Below are 19,541 nucleotides of genomic sequence, written 5' to 3'. Positions count from 1 at the left end.
TCCTGCATCAATTTTGGTCAATGCCAGCCTCTCTCTTCTGCTTCCTCTGTGCTCTGCAGTGGTGCAGACACCACAGTGGTCCCTCCACATGAAGCTGGAGGAGTCTCCACTGCGAGCTGCAGAAGAAACCACCAGTGTCAGTGGCTGGCCAGGCCCAACAACAAAGAGCTTCTTTCTGTGCTGGGGCTTTCTGCTGGCAAAATGCTCTCAACACCTCAAGGGCTGGATGCTGTTGAGTGCTTGTGGTGGGAGAGGAGAGAGATGTGGTGACCTCAGGTGCTTTCCCTCTAGGGGACATCCTGGACTCAAAGAGAAGAGCTGCTCCTCACCCCAGTTAGAGTCCTCCCAATGTATGGTGATTTTCCTCCTACGCCTTAAGTGACTTTTGCCAGCCCTCTCCCCATGGGGTGGGCATCATCTTCTTGCTGCCCAGCCCAGCCCTGGAGTGCACCCAGAGGCACAGACTGAGAGTGGGATCACAGGTCTGCATGATCTGCATGATCTGCAAATGTCCTTGTCCCTTACAGGAGGGCAGGGAATGCCCTGCTGCCCCCATCCCCTCCCACGTGTGCGTGTCCGGAGCCACGGGGCAGCCCTGGCCAGTGGAGGGGAGAAAAGGCAAGGTATTTTGGGCAGTGTAGTCCCTCCTGTTTGTGGTCTGTTCATTTTTCCTCCAAAAAACCCTGAAACAAGCTTCTGTGGAGCAGCTCAGCCAGCTGCAGAAATGCTTAGAGGGTGGTGTCGTGAGGGGGGTGTGGAGAAGGGAGGCAGGAGAGATCAATCTCGCTCCTACTGGGAAATGGACTCAAACTCCTGCTGTGTGTATTTAAGGAGACAAATGGATGTGGAGCCTGGATTTTTAGGAGACCCCTAGGACCTTGCTTTAATTGGAAAATTGAGTAATCTCAGCATTTGCTGCAGCCATGGCCTCCTGGCAGCACACATGGCCCAGCCCATGGTGTGGGGGCTTGCTGGGGGGCACATCCCCGTGCTGCTGGTCCTGCTGGCCTCAGCAGGACCCCAGAGCATGGCTGGGACCCTGGCAGGGCTCTTGGAGACAGCTTCTTCACGTGCTGGGGGTCACCAGCTCAGATGACAGCTGAGGTTGGAGCAAAATTCCCCATCTTTTCTCCCCACTCCCTGCTGAGGAGCCATCTCCTGCAGAGCAGAGCACGGCCACCACTGGCCAGCGTCCCCAGGTGTTCTTAGCCAGGGTGAAAGGTGTCCCCAAGGCCATGGGCTGAGCCTGACCCCATTCCAGCACCGATGGCAGAGCTGCTGGAGGACAACAGTGTCCCTGCAGACACACAGCTTCCCCAGAGCAGCCCCTGAGGGCTTGGGGAGACAGAGCCAGGGATTTATTTTCCCACTGCCAAAGCTGACAGGGAGCCTGGGCCAACCAGGACAGTGTTTTTTGTGGTTGAGGTGAGTTTTTTGTTTTGATGTGGGGTGTGCTTCTTTTTATTTGTTGTTGCCTTGTTTTAATACCTGCTAATTGTCCCTTCTTCTCGTCCTGTGGCCCCAGAGCATCACACTGCAGCTCCAGCCCACATCCAGCTGGTGTTTCCAGGGGAAGAATGGCTGCACTGTCATGCCTGGGTGGGCTGTAATGGGGAGCTTTGTGCTGAGGCTCCCCAGGACAGGGCTGCTGCAGAGCACAGAGATTTGATTTCCCCTGCTGCCAGCTTTTACAGCATCCTCTGCCACTCCCTCGGCTCCTGTAAATAACAGAAACCAGGATGCTGCCCACCTTGGGTCCCTTCCAGCACCCTGACCTTTCCAGCAGATCACTGATGTCCCTTTCCAGGATGAAGTGCTGGTGATGCTGCTGCCGGGGGAGAGGCAGCCGGAGGCAGGGAGGGTGTGAACAACACAGGATGAGATCAGCTGCCAACAGCAGAACTTCACCTTCCTTTGCTGTGAACCTGGAGCAGCCTTTTGGACACAAACAGCATGATCCTGGAAAGAGTCTCTGGCCTGGGAAACCTTAGCCTTCCTCTCCTTTTTTGTTTTTCATCCCTCCTTCCAGAGGTGTCTAGACTAAGGAGTGGCATTTGTCTCCTGTGAACAGCACTCAGTGTTGCTGGAAGGGCATGGAAGGCTTTTCCTCCAGCCATGCTGCCATCATGGCATCTGTTCAGGCTGTGAAAGCAAAAAAAAAAGCAAACAGAGAGTGGGAAATCAGTGCAAAATCCAAAATGTACCTAAGTTCCAGCTTCCAGATCATCTCCTTTATCTGCAGCACATCTCTGTCCAGCCTACCTGTTCACCTGTGGTTGGTTTTTTATCTCCCTGTACTTCCTTTTTAATTTTTCCAGAAACAGAGATGTGCATCTTAGACTCATTGAGCCAGATTTTCACATCACTGTTAGACATGGAGAGGACCAGATATTCACAGATAAGCACCCAACACGTGCCCTTTCCAGTATCCCATCTGCAAACACCAGCCCTGTGGTGTGTGCTGAGTCCTGCAAATGCTGATCTGAAGGGTTCCTTCATGTCCTATCACTTTCCTCTCCTGGGATCTCAACAGAAAACCCACAGTCAGAAATAACTTAATGCTTCTCCCTCCATCAGCCAGGTCTAACAGAGGACAAAGGAAGTGTTCTTCTCGATTCTGTTACAGAGTGTCTCAGCTATAAAATGGGGCCAAATGGCCTCCCCCTGAGCACAAATAACAACAGGAGAAAGATCCATATGCAATCGAGTGTAGGACAAATGTGCTTAGCTGATCGTTTGTTTCCCTAATATTTTTTTTATGAATAGGCTTAGCTTATGGTAAGATGGGACTTTATGGTCCTGTAAGTCTTGCTTGTGTCAAAACAAATGAACTAGCCATCCTAGGGGGGAACTATCAATCCAATATATGTGTGTGCATGGGTGTGGGGAATCAGACCTATTATACCTTTAAGAGCAAATTAGATGCTGTTCCTATGATTCATAAAGCTATATATCTAATGGCATGACTCGTCATCTAGAAAATAAACGTTTCGAGCCAGTTTCTCATCTCATAAATTTCCCCTCTGGCACCGAAGGACATAAACTAAATGGGCTGACTCACAGGGAAACAATACAATCTGGATACTTTAAAATGAGAGATAAAATTGCCTTAGGGCACAGTGGGGTGTTGGGGTCCTGGGGAGTGGCTGGCAAGCACAGTGTGTTGGGGGCCACTGCCATTCCCAGCAGATCAATCGCTCCTGGAAGCCCTTCATGATTCCAGACCTTCTTGGGCCTGTGAAAACATGGAAGCATCCATGGATGAAGCATCCAAAATGGAAGTGGCCATGTCTGAGGTGGGCTTGTGTAGGTGCTGTCTCTTGGCAGGGAGGAGAGCACTCGCTGCACGCTTCTGAGCATGGCAGGGAAGGACAGGGGATGTGGAGAGCCCAGCCCAAGGCAGGAGGGAAAGGTGGTTCTCAGCCACCAGACATCAGGAAGGTGCATTTATTCCCACCTGAAGCTTTCCCAAAGGCAGCAGCTTCCCTTGGGATGGATCTCAGCCCCTTCACTGCACCCTTGGCCATCGCGCTTGGTCCTCCTTTGCCACTGAGCTCCTTGTTGGGGTGGCAGCTGCCATTCCCTTCTGTGTGATCTTGCCCATTTCTGCTCCACATCAGCTTGCTCTTGATGCTTCCCCACCCCTCAACACACACTCCCCAGCACCAGTGGGAAAATCCCAGAAGTCAAATGTCTCAAAATTCCACAAGAAAGCAAGAGAAGTTGTAGAATCACAGAATCATTTAGGTTGCAATAGACCTCCAATACTGAGTCCAACCTTTTACCAATCACCCCCTTGTCACACCACAGCATTAATTAGTGCCTCATTCAGTTATTTCTTCAACACCTCCAGGGATGGGTACTCCACCACCTACCTGAGCAGCCCCTTCCAATGCCTGGCCACCCTTTCAGTGAAGAAATTCCTCCTGATGTCCCCCCTGAGCCTCCTCTGGGCCAGCCTGAGGCCGTTCCCTCTCCTCCTGTCCTTTTTCCCTGGGAGCAGAGCCTGGAGCCCCGGCTGTCCCCTCCTGGTGGGGACTTGTGCAGAGCCAGAAATTCCCCCTGAGCCTCCTTTGCTCCAGGATGAGCCCCTCAGACACTCCTCACAGGGCTCACTCTCCAGCCCCTTCCCCAGCTCTGTTCCCTTCTCTGACTCTTGTCATGAGTGGCCCAGAACTGGACACAGCATCCAAGGCGTGGCCTCACCAGTGCCTAGCACAGAGGGACAAGGCAGGGACAAGGCAGGGACGAGGCAGGGACAAGGCAGGGACAAGGCAGGGACAAGGCAGGGACAAGGCAGGGACAAGGCAGGGACAAGCTCTGGCTGCCTGGCTCTCCCAGGCTGGCCCTGGCAAGAGTCAGGATGGAGGCAGGAGCTGGCACAGGCAGCCATGCTCCCATTAACCCGGTTAGGGGTTGGAGGTGTGTGAGGAGAGCAGCATCCCTCCCCTAACCTGCTTTGTGTGAAGGGTGACACAAGGCAGATGACAGCCTGAAGGATGTAATTAAAACGTATGCGAGGCTGGGCAGGTGGAGCTCAGGGGGTTGCTCATCTGGCTAGTGCTTAACAGCAGGAAAAAATAAAACAAGGAATTGACTACTGCAGTTACTAAAGGGCATGGATGGAGAGGGTGGGGTTTCTCCTCTAAATCGAGGATGTGCAGGGAGGAGCTGGGTTAGGGGACAGGGAGGGGCTGGGGGACAGTGGAGCAGTGGCATCAGTGTGACAGTGCAGCTCTTCCCGGGATCACCCACATCTGTCTGTCTGTGCACACAGGTACCCTCAGCCAAGTACAAATTTATCTTGCTTCCCAGGGAGAGCACATGCTTCCCCATCCATCTGCACACCTCCTTTGCTGTTCCTTTCCTGCACAGACCCCTCTCTCTCTCTGCAGACGTGTGTCTGCATCCATTTATCTGGGTGTCAGATAAACTCCTCTCTTCATCCCTCTCTCCAATTACTTTGGATGCCCTTTCCAGCCCAACACTTCAATTACTTTCTAAAGAACAGAGCAAAATAATGCCACATTTTCTTTCTTTCACGCATTCGTTCCTTCCTTGGGTTTTTTGGGATTTTTTTGCCATTTTTTCCATCTGGAACAGTCCCATTTTGTAAATGCCTGGAAGCAGAAAATTTTGCAGACGCAAGAGCCTTGAGGCGCCTTGTTAAAGGTGCTGGGGGTGTTTGGGGAGAGCGACAAAACCCTGGACAATGGGAGCCCTGACGTCAGGCTCTATTTATACCTCCTCCTTTCAGAAACCTCCCTGGGATGGCGCTTTTCCTAGAGTTTTCTGCTAAATGCTGCAGCCTGAGCTGTCCCTGTCCTTCTGAAAGGGCACAGCTTTATTTCTAGGCGTACCCCTGCAGCACAGGCCATATCACCAGGGCCAGGCTTCCGCAGGCACCTTTTCATGGGAGGAGCAGTGTTACCACAAGTAAGGCTGCTCCATGTGGATGAGGACCTGTGGAGGTGTTTCAGCTCCCAAATGTGCCAGCTGAAAGGTCAAAAGCGTTACAGAGCTTTGTTCTAGTGGCTGGTGTTTTGGTGTTGATTATTCCAGATGGGCGCTGTGGCTTTGCAGGGTTGGGTTGGATGCTGGCTCTGTGTGTGTGAAGGAGAGATGTTTTTGAAGCTGGAAGTTTGATTACAGGTGAAGGGTAGTGGGAGAAACCACCATAAATCCATCTGGTCCAAACTACAGCAGGGTATGGAGTGAGGGATGCCCCATCCTGTGGTGTGGGACTGACACCAAGTGCCCTGAGCTGAGGGATGAGCACAGCAGGGACACTGAGGGGCTACACCCGGAGGGCTTTGTCAATTCTGACCACAGTTATTATTCCAGGGATTCATTGGTATTATTAGGAGCAGTCAGGGTGGTTCCTGGGGACATCCTGCAAGTATTTTCCAGGTTTTATTTTTTCCTTCCAGATACTGCTGTTTTGCTTGCGAGTGTTCCTTAGACAAGTGGATAAAGCAGGAGTTTGCTTGCAGGAGGGCGCTTGGTGTGAATAACAAACCTGTGAGAAGGATGGAAGGGGTCTGTGTTGTTGGGAAGGCATTACTTTATTCTCAGGGGGACAGAAACAGCTGGTCAGAAGGGCACAGGGAGGAGTGGCAGAGTTTCACTGTACACAGCAGCAGTGTGCAGGTACTGTGTGTATCCTGCTCGCTGTCACAGAGGGATTTACCTTCGTACTGCTTCAGGCAGCTCAGTCCTCCCCCACAGGAGATCCCCATCCCCACTCCAAAAGCATTCAGGGATGAACCAGCATCACTGGTTCATGGGAGTTAAACCCAGGGAGGTGAAGGGCCAGGCCCGGGGCTGAGCAGAGAGGTCATGGCAGAGCTGGGGAGGACACACTCCCCCAGCCCATGCTGTATTTCCTGATCCCAGGGCTCTGCTCAACCCCACAGCCCAGCCGCTGGCCAGATTTCACCGAGTCTTTAGCACACATGTTCACGCTTTTTGTTCTCACATCAGGCCTTCAAGGGAGCCCTGATGAGCTCATACTGGTGCTCTGGGAAAGGTGATGTTATCGAAGACTGGTGCAGGTGCGACCTCAACGCCTTCGATGAGAACGGACTCCCGAACTGCAGCCCTCTCCCTCCGCCTGTGTACGTATCCCTGTGAGCCCTCTATGGATCACCAGCCCCTTTCCTGTGGGTCACAGCCACCAGAACCACCCCATTTCCCAGGGGCTCAGCCCATGGGCACCTCCTTCATCACCCTTGGGCCTGGGGGCTGCAGTCCAGCCCTCCTCATTGTGTGACTGATGCCTTTAGGATATCCTGGCTCTGGCTGTGGCCCTGGAAGGTTTCCTTTTAGATTTTCATCACCTGATTAGCAGGACTTGTAGAATGGGATTTCAAATGTTGAAAGAAATGGAATTACAGTGCAATTCATTGTGGCTTGTCAGAGCAAGAGCAAATCGGGAGCAAACTGATGGGGAATTAGCTGAGAAAGCAGGAAGAATGGCTCCAGCGAGCCACAAGGAGCAGAACACCTTCTCAGTGAGCCAATATCCTCAGAGGGGATTCATTTCCCATCTCGAGTCCAGCAAACATGCTGTGTGTTTGGAGCCAGACTCTCCATAGCCCTGTACTTGGTGTTGTCATCTACCCCGGAGCAGAGGGAGTGGACGCCTCTGCATTAGCACAGCCAGGAGCACAGAGCTCCTCTGCCTTCCTCCCAGCCCACGTTGTTCCTGCTCTGGGCAGGAGTTCCTGCACAGCTGCCCTGCTCTGGCTCTCACTCACACCCCTCAGAGTTTTGCAGCTGGGTGAATTCACACTGCTTCTCCCCTTCACTCTTCCTTACCTTTGTTCACTGGTGATGCTGGTGTGACCCTCCTCTCCCGTGGACTCAGCCCTGCTGGGTTTCAAGAACTTGGATTCTCTCCTGATTTCCTCGTGGGATGTTGGTCCTTGCTTACCTTGCTGAAGTTCAGCAGCTGTCCCAGACAATGGAGACCCCTTTAGATGAGATATTTGGGGTTGCATGAGCTTGCCTTCTCCAGGAGCAGGGGGACGCTCCCAAGGGCATCCATTGCAATAGGCTGGACTCAGCTGAACTTCAGCTGGAAGTCGTGTGATGCTCAGAGCCTGCTCTGCCCCTGTGACCTCTGTCCTTGGGGCTTTGTGGGCACACCCACACGTGTGAATATGGGCCTTTCTAGGGGTCATGGTGCTGCTTAGAAATGTGAATTCCTCCCCAGAAAGAGAGCTCATGTCTTGTTTTCCTTCTGTCTCCCACCCAGCCTGCGGCTCTCCCCCAACGTGGAGCCCTCCAGCACCGTGGTGTCTCTGGAGTGGCTGGACGTGCAGCCTGCCATCGGGACCAAGGTGTCAGACTACGTCCTACAGCACAAGAAGGTGGATGAATACACGGACACAGACCTTTACACAGGTGGGTGTGAGGGAGGGCAACCTCCTCGTGCTGCAGAGGGCTCCTGGCGATGCCTCCTGTGCCCTGCCTGGCTGGGAGCAGCTGCTTCGGTGGAGAATGGTACATAGAGCCAAGGTTTTACATGAGGTATCAAACCCACTCCATTTAGGAGAAGTTTCTGGAGTCTCCTGCAGGCATGGCTATTTGAGGGGAAGGGGAATTGTGAAAACACAGTGAGGCAGAAGGAAATTATTTGCCATTTTTTGGGCAGGAGAGCTGTGAGTTGGAGTTTCTGAAGTGAATGTTGGTCAGATCAGTCTGAAATGTCACAGGATGGTGGTTGTAGAAGGAAAGTCATCCCTCAACAGCTCAAGGGCTTTCCTGGTCTGTCCCAGTGAGTGACTGTTCTGGTTTAGGGCAAATCTGGGAAAGAATCACAGTGACCAGTGATCCACCTTTGAAAGGACATTTTCAGTTGTCTTGCACACCTATCAAAGGAACTCAAAACCTGCAATATTTAGGGAGATCATTTAAAGAGCACAAAATTTCTCCAAGAGAACCTGAATCTTCTCTGGGTTGGAGTTCAGTTCTCAGGATTGTACTGAGTGCTCTACACCTTAAAAAGGCTTTGTCAGCAACTCAATCCATGCTTCAGGAGCTGCTGGAAAAGGCAGAGGACTGTGAAGGATGGGACTTGATTTGGGTGAGTCAATGATGGATTTCAGAGAACAGGACTTGAGACCCTGAGTGATGGCAGTGCTGCAGGGAAAACCTGGCAGAACCTACTGCTTTTTTGCTTGAGGATTTTGGATGTAGTTTTTTTACAGAAGCTCACAAGAGCAGCTGGATTGTTGACCAAAGCAGAGATTTACCTGGGACAGGGCTGGTTTTGGAGTGCAGAACCTCACAGTCCACATGCAGATGTGCATGGGCTCCCAGGGCACACTGGCAAGATGTTTAGCTGTGTTTCCCTGGTGGGAAGACAGGCTCAGGAAGATCATTTAGACCTCACAGCCACAGGGAAGTTTCCACCCTCTCTGTTCACCTCAAGCCCATCTATTCTGCTTCTGCAGCATAGATGCCGCCATATCCAAAAATCGTGTGCTGCAAGACGTGGCCTGTCTCTGCTGCAGAGAGCCAGATCCCCACCTCCTGGGGGGGTCCAGCTGCTTGTGGAGACCCCTGCAAGAAGGAGCAGGGGTCTCCACAAACAGGACACCTGCAGGAGGTCTCTGGTTCATACACTAGTCCCATCCCATGGGACTTTTCTCCTACATCCTGCCAACATCCCCTCCCAAAGTTGCCCGATGGGCCGTGGACCCTGGGTTACGTCTCTGGTTTCACGGCATGGAAGAAGGTTTGTTCTTTATCTTGGAGGGGCACCTTGCAGTGATGGAGAAAGAAAACAAGCCACCAAAGGAGGGGCTTTGTTTTGGATGGAGATTCCAGATTGTTCACACATCAGTCAGGTGAGGCCAGACCAGGGAAACTGGGGTTTCTCCTTTGAAGTGGCTGGATCTTTGCCTGGCAGCCAGAGTAGGAAATACAGATTATTATTATTATTTTCTTTTTATGACTGCCATGTGTTTGACAGGCAATTGAATTCATTGTGGGGAGCTTCCCTCCCCTCTGCCTGCTCTGAGGGACTGTTTGGGACAGAATGACCCTATTAACAATTAAAGAGAAAAGCCAATCCTAAATCTCTCCCTTTTTTTTTTTTCTGTGTTGTTTATAACCAAACAACATTCCTGCCTTCATTCCTTTCTTACCCTACAGGCCTCTAATGCCAGATGACTTGATTCCTGTAAATACCTTGTGTAGGTTTGCAGAGGTGCTGACTGCTACAGCTCTCTACAGCCAAAAATCCTGCCCTGGATATCCCCTGGCCACCATCACCCACCAATCCTGCTGCACCACAGCTCCTCCCATCTGAACAGCATCCACAAAAACAATAACACAGCCCCAGAGGGGAAAATCTTTGGGAGGGGAGTGTGGGATATGAAATTTGGATGGCTTTTGATGGATATGGGCAGATCACTCTCCCAGCTGCTGGCAGGGAGGAGCAGGTTATTCCCATTGCTTGGAGGTATATCACAGGTATTTGCAGAGCAAGCCAACTCTGGGCTGGGAGGATCTGGCAAGATTATAGGGCTCTTGAGGATGCTGCCACTCATCCCTTGGAAGTCTTGAGTTTAAATGAGTGGGTTATATTTACTTGGATGGTGGTTTTGTTTGCTGTATTGAGGTTGTAGCCATTTCTTATTGGGATTCCTGGGGCTAGAGCTCTGCCAACCTCTTCTTCATTCCTGTGGCAAACTAGGTGGTACCTGGTCCCAGCCTCACCTGCCTTCTGTTTTCCTCCTGCCCCTCAAAAGCCTCCAGTCTCTCACCCTTGCAAAACCCCTGGGCCTACGCCTTGTTCTGCCAGATGTAACCATTCCCTTGAGCCAGAAAGCATTTATCCCTCTTCCTCTTGGGGCAGAGGGGGGAGTTTGAGACTGGTCTAGTGTGGGTCCCCTCTGCTCCCTGCTGGGCTCCCCATGACACAGGGGTGCTGCAGCACAGGGCGAAGGGAGCCAGGAGCCTGCAGGGTTGGTCACCCTCGGCTCTATGAGGTTTTTTTTTAAAAGGCTTGTTACTGGTGCTTAGGAAAACACAGCCCTTGGCCCATCTGAGGCGGAGAGGAGGTGAACTCGCGCGTGAAACAAACCACGCTTTCAACACCAGCGCGCGGGGAGCGAGCGGCTCTGCGCTCGGGAGCCAGCCGGGAAGACGGAGAGCAATTACATCCCAAACTGTTTATTAAAACTTGTGGAAATTACTCATAACTCCATGTGTGCGAGGGCTTTGTAGTTGAGTGATGCTCTTTGTTTGAACATGGGGCTCTCGGAGAGGGCGCGAGCGTGTGTGTGTGTGTGTGTGTGCGCGCGGCCGAGCCGCCAGTGCATTATGTCATGGACCAAGCAGGCGCTGCACTTGAGAGAGGGAGAGGGAGAAATGTGTTTTACAGGGTGAGGTACAAACTGAAATGGCTGTGAACATCTGGAACTGATATTAGGCTTGGAAAATGTTTTCTGTCACTCCAACACTCCTCTGGAGGGAGGTTTCTGAAGTTAAGAAGCTCCGAAGGGGATGAGGGGGAGGGATGAGGGGATAACATGTCTGGGGTGCAAAGTGCTTTTCATGTCTCCATTCTCTGAGCTGGGCTGTGTCCCTGCATCTGCCAAACTTGGCACCTGGGCATTCATCACTTCTCCTTGAGGAGGTCCCCTGGACCAGCTGAGCCCCCCTTGCCTGAGCCAGCCCTGCATGGGGAGTGCAGCATCTTCCAGCCTGTTCTGGAAAACAGAAGGATCCTTGCCCTGGTTTTAGGGTTGGGAGCTGGGGAGCTAATCTGGGAGACCTTGTCTGAAAGCTGAAGGGTGAAATCCTCAGGAGGGAGCAGGCCTATGCCTGGTTTAACACCACCTGGACCTTCTCTGGGGCCCACCTGGGATGTCAGACCCACCTGCATTTGGGAAGGCTGCTGTGAGTTTGTGTAATGAAAGGTTTAGAAGTAAAAAACCACTTTGAATGTGTTTTTAGAACATTTTGGGGGATGTCTGGGGGAGGAGGAAGGACTGGGCTTAGCTGTGTGATGGATTGGGGTTTGTGGGTTGGGCTGTGTTGCTCCTGGGGTGGTGACTGTGTTTCTGCTGTGATGTTCTCAGTTCCTTTCTCAAAGTTCTCTCCCTGGTGCAGTTTTCTTCCCGTTGTGCCCACATCTCTGTTGCTGCTGGGTCTTTGAACACTCATCTTTGGGGGCTTTGGGGGCTGCCATGTGCCTGCACAGGGCACAGTGAGGAGGCTGGGGAGGGGGTGGTTTGAGGGTATCTCTGAGAACTTTGCTGGTGATAAATCAGACCTTGCACGCTCTGACAGAGGAATGGACTCTCCCTTAATCTGCAAATGGAAGGGACAAAACAAAGAGATAAGGCCTTTCCTGAGGTCACACGAGCTGTGAATTAATCTCAGCATGAGACCCTCAGCACAGGGCAGTATTCACCTGTGAGGGCAGAGACAGGTACTGGATCCCCCAGCTTTGTGCCCTGTCCTGTGGCCACTCCTCCCTCAGGACCCTCAGGCTGGCCACTGAGCCAGTCCAGTGGTCCCAGTCCTTCACCAGCACTGGGGTGAGCAGCCCAGGACCTGAGCACAGCACATGCAAGAGCTGTGTCCTGGAGCATGAACCCACCTCTTCCTTACCAAAGTGGGTGGAACTGTGGAGATGCAGAGAAACAAAGCATCACTCACTGTCCCCGTGGTTGAGGGTGACAACAACTGTGAATGAGGTGTTGTCCCAGTGCAGTGCTGGCTCTGTGCTGCTGATAGCAAATCACAGAAGGATTAGGCTCTCCCAGCCCTTCATCTTCTGTCCTGCTCTGTGTTGGCTCCCACGCTGTGGTTTTGCCCCTTTTCTGTGGTGCTTTGCAGCTCGGTGTGTGCTGACAGCTAAGTTGGGGTAGCTGGGGATGTTGTGGGGCACTGGCTGAACAGAGTGTACCACAAACAGGTGAACGGCTCACCTGCTTCTGTGCAGTGCTCGGTTTGGGATGCTGTGTCCAAGCAGGACAGGTCAGATCTCAGCAGAGACTCCCAGGCTTTAACTCTGATGATGTCATGGGATCCTGGCTGCTCTGGGGTCTTTTTGCCAGGACAGTGACCATGCTCATAAAAAATAGCCCTGATCCAGAGCTTGTAATCCTCAAAGAAAGGAGAACAGGAGCACAGCCTGCTGAGTGAGCCTGGTGGAGAGCCCAGAGGAGGAGAATGCAGAGTCTGGCAGGTCAAAGCCTTCTGCCCTCGATCCACAGCTCTGGTGTGGAGCAGAGCCAACAGGTAACCTGGGAGGGTGTCTGCACAACAGACAGGGCAGGAAGATGTGCAAGAGTGGAGAGTATGGCTCTGTGAAAGCTGAGCACATCACCATGCCAGCATTACAGACTGTGCTGGAGCAGAGCTGCTCTGCAGAGGAGCCTGTGCACAGCACCAAGCCCATAAAAGAAAGAGGTCAACTCACAAGGCTGGGTGTTTTGTACACTTGCAAGTTGGGCTCTGAATTGAGGCTTGGGAGTGTCTTATTTATAACTTCACAGTTGTGACGTGTCTGGATGGCTGGGGATGTATGGATATAGCTATGGCAACCAGCTCTTCCAGACACCCTCTTGTGTGCAAGCTGTGCTGCTACTGCCCTGAGAAAACCTGGGAGAAGAGGAGCAAAGACTGTCTGGCCTGAGCAAATACTGTTCCTGTCAGAAAGGAGCCACTGCAATCTCCATGCAACCACGTTGCACTGCCATTATAAGCCTTAAAATCATCTTTAAGAGTGCTCACTGACAAGCTGGGCACCACACAGAGCAGCAGGAGGAGTTGACAGTGCCCTTAGGAAGCTGTAGGAGCTTGAGGTCCAGCCAGGAGCTGGGTAAATACGTGAGCACTGCCCCTGCCTCTTGGGCAGCTAACACATGGGTGAAGATGTTTTTAACACCCAGACTGCCCTTCTTGAGTGCTGAATCCACTTCACTTGCTAGCAGTAGGAAAGATGATTCAAAAAGAAGCCTTTGAAGTGAAGGTCAGGTTTTTGGAAGCTGCTTCCTGGGATGTGTTGTGTAATAGCACCAAGCAAGTGCTTAATTTTGGCCATTACCCTCACTGTGAAGCTCAGATTTCTCTCTCCCTGGGACAGCTGTAGTTATTTCCACCTACCAGTGTCATTTTTGTATCCTGGAAAGCAGAAGGGAGGTGGAGGGTGTTCTCAGCTCTCAATTAGGGTTGAGTCAGTTGCTGAAAAATTTCATTAATTCACATTTCCATATGGTTGTTCCAGGGTTTTTTATTTTTATCTGTCCAGACACCTTTTGGCCAGAACTGGGCATTATCTTTGCTTTCTCCCAAATCACTTTATAGGTGGAGACCTGGGACCGTCTGCCCTTTTCCTGCTGTCTGCAGAAGATGGAGCAGCCTGGCTGGTGCCACGAGTGTGTCATGCACTTCAGGAGCACTGTGTTTGCCAAGGGCTTTGTGCTGTCTGCTCAGAGCTGCCTCTCCCTCAAGGAAAGCTGTAGATGCTGCCTTCTAGCTAAGAAGCCTCTGAACTTCTTACATGGCAGTTAATGAGGCCAGTCATGGAGCTTTTTTACTAGTCTGTAATTTTATCCTCTAGGATTAAGTTTCTCCTGATCTGGAAAAGTCAAGGCCACAAATCCATCTTGTCAGAAAGCATCAAAAGCCAAGGCTGCTCACAGAGCCAGACAGATCACGGCATGTGAGTGCAGAGCAGTGGAACTTTCTCATAGGAGCCTTTATTGACTAGACAGGCTTTTTTAATCAATAAATTGTGGCTGGAATTTGGAGGGAAGATCAGTCTGTGTTTGCAAAGCTGGTGCTTGGCAATGCAGCCCTGAGCTATGTGGAAAATACAGGCTCTGGGGCATCTGTGGATGCAACACAACCTGCTTTGGGAGGAAACTTGGGCATTCTCACTGAGCAAAGAATTTGGGTCTTCCCTTTGGATGGGCTCTGAGTGACGCCCAGACTGAGATCCTCTGCCAGGGTAGGATATTCCTGGAGATTTTGCATATTGCTCTCATTCTAACCAAAGCCTGGGATGATATCCTGAATGGGATGGGGAATCTGCTTTCCAGCCCTCTGGCTGCAGCTGAGGTTTCCCATGCATTCAGAGTTGTCAGGTGGCTGAAATACAATCCAAAAAGTTAGCCAGGGTCCCTCCATGCTTCTCTGGAAGGAAATAAGGATAGAAAAGGGATCCAAAGAGGCACAAAGACTGCCTTGGGACAGCCTATTCTGTCCTGTTTGAAACCTCTCAGCCCCAGCACAGGAGGTGCTCTGGGGATGTTGCTGTTGTCCTGAGCTGTGATCGTGTCTGGTGCCTGCTCTGTCCTGCCAGCATCAACTCTGCTCTAACCCTCACCATTCCTCGGGCACCTCCCTGTTCAGTGGCACGTGGTGGCACCAACCCTTCCTCTGTGCCTCTCCTGGCTGGGCTGGGTACACTGTGTGCCCTGAGAGCCACCATCCTCTGCTCACCTAAGTGATGGGGCCTCCTCTTGTTGGGCAGTGGCTCAAGGTGGGACCTGTCATCTATTCCCCATGTTGCTCCAGTGTGAGGGAAGTTCAGTAAAAATGGAGAGGGATTAAACCTGAGTCCGGGGATTTACCAATTAAAATATCTGCTCCTCCTGAAGGTTTCATATGATACAAGAGAGACCCTCCCCATCTCCCCTGTGACCCCTTCCCAGTTTGTTCAGCTTGCCAGGGATTGAGATCTGGCTCTTAGAAGTGAGGGACAGCTGGGTCTAGGTTACATTTTGTGCTGTTTAGATAGGATAAACCTTTCCTCCCTGTAATTGGGTGATTGGACTTGTGAGGTTTCCCTGATATTAATCTGGAGACCCTAGAGGGGGTCAGATTAGGTTATGGAGACATAATAGGAAATACTGCTCTGGCTAGTTTGGGTTATGGGGGATAGGGTGGGTACTCTGCAGCATTCCCACTGACAGGGCCTGCATGGTGGGGTCAAGGAACAGTCTTATCTCAGCATCAGCTTGACTTGGGCTTTGCTGGGAGCACCTCTCTGTGAACTCTTTCCACCCCTGTAATCCTGCTCTTCCAGAGGACAGGACCATGACCCCTCCTTTGGAGGAGGGAGGGGTGGGTGGTGCTGACCTGCTGCTGCTGGGGCTCGTTCACAGGGCAGAGGGTGCCTTTTTCCAAGTGGGCATCGTGTCCCCCTGGGTCCTTGGGGTAGAAGAACCTTTGTACTCTCAAGTGCGATTGGTTGGACCAAATAAAGATCTTCCTCGTTGCTCCCCAACACAGTGCCAGTAGTGGGGAAGGGATTCACCCCAGAGGGGATCAGATAGTGAGCATTTAAGTGCATGTGCCCCTCTGTCCCGTGTGAGAGATGCAATTGAGGAACTGATCTAGTCAGAGCCCGTGAGATGAGCTTGTCCCTGTGGCCAAATAAGCATTTTGGAGCTGTACTGGTGAGGAACCCTGCCCTGAAGCAGCATCCCGAGGTGTCCTGGAGAAGGGAGACCCACCACATTTGTGCTGCAGAGTCATTGGTTCTGTGGGTTAAAACCTCCTCCTGTTCCTGCTGTGTTCTCCTGTGTTTGGGAGCAGCTCTGCAGAGCTGCTGGATGCAGGTTCTGCTGAGACAAGCCTGGCTCCAGGAACCAGTCTGCAACACTCCTTCCAGCCCTCATTTCTTTTTATTAACAGTGAGATGACAGATAGGGGATGGCCATTAATTTAATAAAGGATGTTTCTGATCACGACTGCAGGAGCAAGATCCTGAGGTTTTCCATGGTGGTCTGATGACTCACGCTGATGAAATAGGGTGAGGCTGGGATAGGAAATACCTCACTGGAGCTTGGAGCATGGCAATGGCTCTTCCCACAGAGCAGCCAGGCTCCTGTTGTCATTCTGCCATCCTTGGCTGACCTGTCCTAGCACCTTCCCAGTATGATGATTACTCCCACTGGGAAGAGCTGGAATTCAGAGACACTGGGTGAGGCTCACTGCCTGTTTCCCTGGTGCCAGCCCTGAACACCTGCCTGGGTGGACTCAGGGAATGTTGAAGTGTGGCAGGGGAACCCCATTCCCCACCACCCCCCTCGTGGCACACTCAGGAGGGCAGTGCAGGCTGTGCTGTGAGAGGAGAGCTTGTACAGTGTAACAGAAAATACCTGGCTTTCCTTTATCCTGTTCTGTCATCTGTGGAAGTCAATAAATCTCACCAACTCCATTGTTCAGACTGGGAAATTGAGGCCAAAACTCTAAATCCAGAGGAGCCAGTTAAGAGCAAGGGCTCACAATTCATGTACAATTAACAGTTACTGTGCTGGCTGCTCTCAAGCCCTGGAAGTTCACGCTTTGCCTGTGATGAGGGGACATTGGAAAGCCACCAGTTTGCTGGGATAATGCCAGAGGTGGGTGGCTGGACAGGCACTCCAGCTGTGTGAGGGTCGGCTGCTCGGCATCTGCTGTGTCCTCCAGCTGCAAACAGCTGGAATGTCCATGGGAACGCTGCACTGGGACCAGCCCCACCCTGGGTCAGCCAGCTCCCCTTGACTCCCAGCCCTGGGCTCATCCTGCACTCTGCGTGCTGCAGGGAGGGTGCCTTGCCCTGGGGCTCCCCACAAAGCTGAAAATAATCTGCAGCCAAAGTGTGAACTTCTGTGGCTTGAGTGCAGCCAGCACAGGAACTTTGTGTATGAATTTAGATCCCTTGCTCCTAACTGGCTCTTCTGGATGTAGAGTGCACACATGATTTTTGGTCATGACTGCTGAGTGCCTCCATTTCCCAATCTGAACAGTGGAGTTGTTGAAATTTATCAGTTTTCCTTCTCTCAATGGTCAGTGGTGGGCACAGTGCAGTGGGTGCAATCCTGGGCAGCAGGGCTGGGATGGGAAATACCTGCTTCCCTGCCCCTGTGCTCATCCTCAAGCACATGATAGGTTCCTTTAATCTGCTAATAAATATCAGTCATAAAGCAATCCAGATCTATCCATAATCCTGTTAGAGCCTTTGACTCTTGCTCCTGTGACTCCCAGCAGCTCTAATTACGGATACTCACTCTGGTGATTAATGATTTGGCTCATCCTCGGTGGCACCAATTTTACATGTGCAGCTCCATCCCCCCCACAAGGATTTGTGAGAGGGGGAAATAATCCCTGTGAAAAACCAACAGCACAGAAATGTGGTGTTGGCATTGTTCCTCCATCTGGCCCTTCTGCATCCTGTCCATCCCTTCACTCATCTCTCCCTGGCCTTTCATCTCCAAGAGAACGACCCTAATTGCCGCACGCTCTCATTTTGCTGCGCTGTATCCCATAAATCACTCGGACACACAGAGCATTTTCCTGCTCCTTAACAAAAGGAAAGGCATTTTCTCCTCTGCTGCATGTTTTACAGGTGACTAATTGCATCAAGGCACCTTTGAAGCAATGACTTCATCAATTGCTCATCCTGCAGACACATTGCTGGTTTGGTATGCCCGATCAGAATCCTGCATTTATTAGGATTAATTTATTCTCCAATCATTTTTCATCCACCACAAGGACAGGAAAGTTGAATGATGTTACTTGCTCAGCTACGTAAGCACGATTTCTTGCCTCATTACTGAGCCTGAGATACTTTTGCTACACACTGAAACTTCTCCCAGTGAAAATGAGTAATGTTACATCTTGGAGAGATGTGATCCCAGAACACCAGAGAAATCAAGTTATTTCAGGGTGCCTACAAATTGGCTTTGGGTCTTCATCACCTTCCTTTCTAATTTTCCCCCTGCATTTATCATAGGGCACATCTGTGTGAGCAGTAGCATTTTTGGGCTTCAGACGGAGGCTAAGAGGATGCTTCTCCAAACTAGAGACCAAACAAAATGAGAGGTTCTTGCTGTCCTGTGGAAACAGGCTCAGAAATCTAGGGTTGTTTAGCCTGGAGAAGAGAAAGTTTCAGGGCCCTTCCTGTACCTAAAGGGGCTCCAAGAGAGCTGGAGAGGGACTTCGGAGATGGGCTGGGAATAACAGGACAAGGGGGAATGGCTTCAAACTGACAGAACTCAGGGTTAGAAGGAATATTGGGAAGAAATTATTGACTATGAGGGTGGGCAGGCCCTGGCACAGGGTGCCCAGAGCAGCTGGGGCTGCCCCTGGATCACTGGAAGTGAACAAGGCCAGGCTGGATGGGGCTTGGAGCAGCCTGGGATAGTGGGAGGTGTCCCTGTCCATGAGAGGGGATTGGAACAAGATGGTTTTTAAGGTCTTTTCTAGTGCAAACCATTCCATGATTGTATAATTCTGTAGGTTAGCAGATCCTTCGGAGGCTGCAGGAAACACTCTGGGGGTATGGCAGTGTCGGGTGTGGCAGGGCTGGCAGTATGGAAGGGGATTCAGTGTACACAGGCTGAGCATCTCCAGGGAGGAGGATCTGGAACTGCTGGGGACAGAGAGCAGTAAACACAGCCAAATTCACACTTTTCTTAAAGGCTGTGGTCAAGTTTTTGTGGGAGTAGTGTCTGATAATGACTGCCAGAAGACCTTGACTCAGCAGCTAACCTCCCACCCCCACAAAAACTCCTCTTTTGGGAAGAAAGAAGCTTGTTTACATCCAGGCAGGAATTTTGCCTCTGCTACTTCCAGTCTGGTGTTCATGAGTTCTGGGGAGTGGATTTGCAACATAGGTTATGGACCAAATGGGGCTGCTTTGAAGCAAAGTGGGGTTTAAGACTGGTTTGGGGCAGGTGTGGCAGTGCTGGGGAGCCTTACCTGGTGATGTGCAGAGCTGGGATGAGGAGGTGCAGGAGACAGAAGCACTAGGAGCAGATGACTTCCTTCTGTACTGGGAAGAAGTGCACCATGGCACCAAAGGGCTGGGAAAGGCTTTGTGCAGTGCTGGGGAGCTGGGTTTGGCCAGAGACCAGGGGAAAAATAGGTGATGGCTTTGGAGAGCCTGGAGAGAGAGCATGGGAAACACACCAAAGCCTGGCACTGTACAAAGACACGCTTATTTTATTTTGCCACAGCAAGCTGGCGAGGTATCCGCTGTTTTGATGGCAAATTTGGTGTCCTGTGGATGTCCAGCCTCA

At 51.6% G+C, this 19,541-nt stretch overlaps 1 protein-coding gene across 4 annotated transcripts in view; it reads left to right on the top strand.

The window, feature by feature from the left end:
- ASTN2 (astrotactin 2) overlaps positions 1–19,541 on the top strand; it is a 300,670-nt gene that overhangs the window by 215,896 nt on the left and 65,233 nt on the right. For all 4 annotated transcript variants that reach the window (XM_086857798.1, XM_086857799.1, XM_086857801.1 and 1 more), the window contains exons 18-19: positions 6,484–6,617; positions 7,760–7,908. In XM_086857798.1, the coding sequence (XP_086713924.1) occupies positions 6,484–6,617; positions 7,760–7,908 (283 nt within the window). The remainder of the gene's footprint in view (positions 1–6,483; positions 6,618–7,759; positions 7,909–19,541) is intronic.

Source organism: Cyanistes caeruleus, chromosome 20 (genome assembly GCF_971803275.1).
Source record: "Cyanistes caeruleus chromosome 20, bCyaCae1.hap1.1, whole genome shotgun sequence".
NCBI lineage: Eukaryota > Metazoa > Chordata > Aves > Passeriformes > Paridae > Cyanistes > Cyanistes caeruleus.
This window is presented reverse-complemented; position numbering and strand designations above follow the sequence as displayed.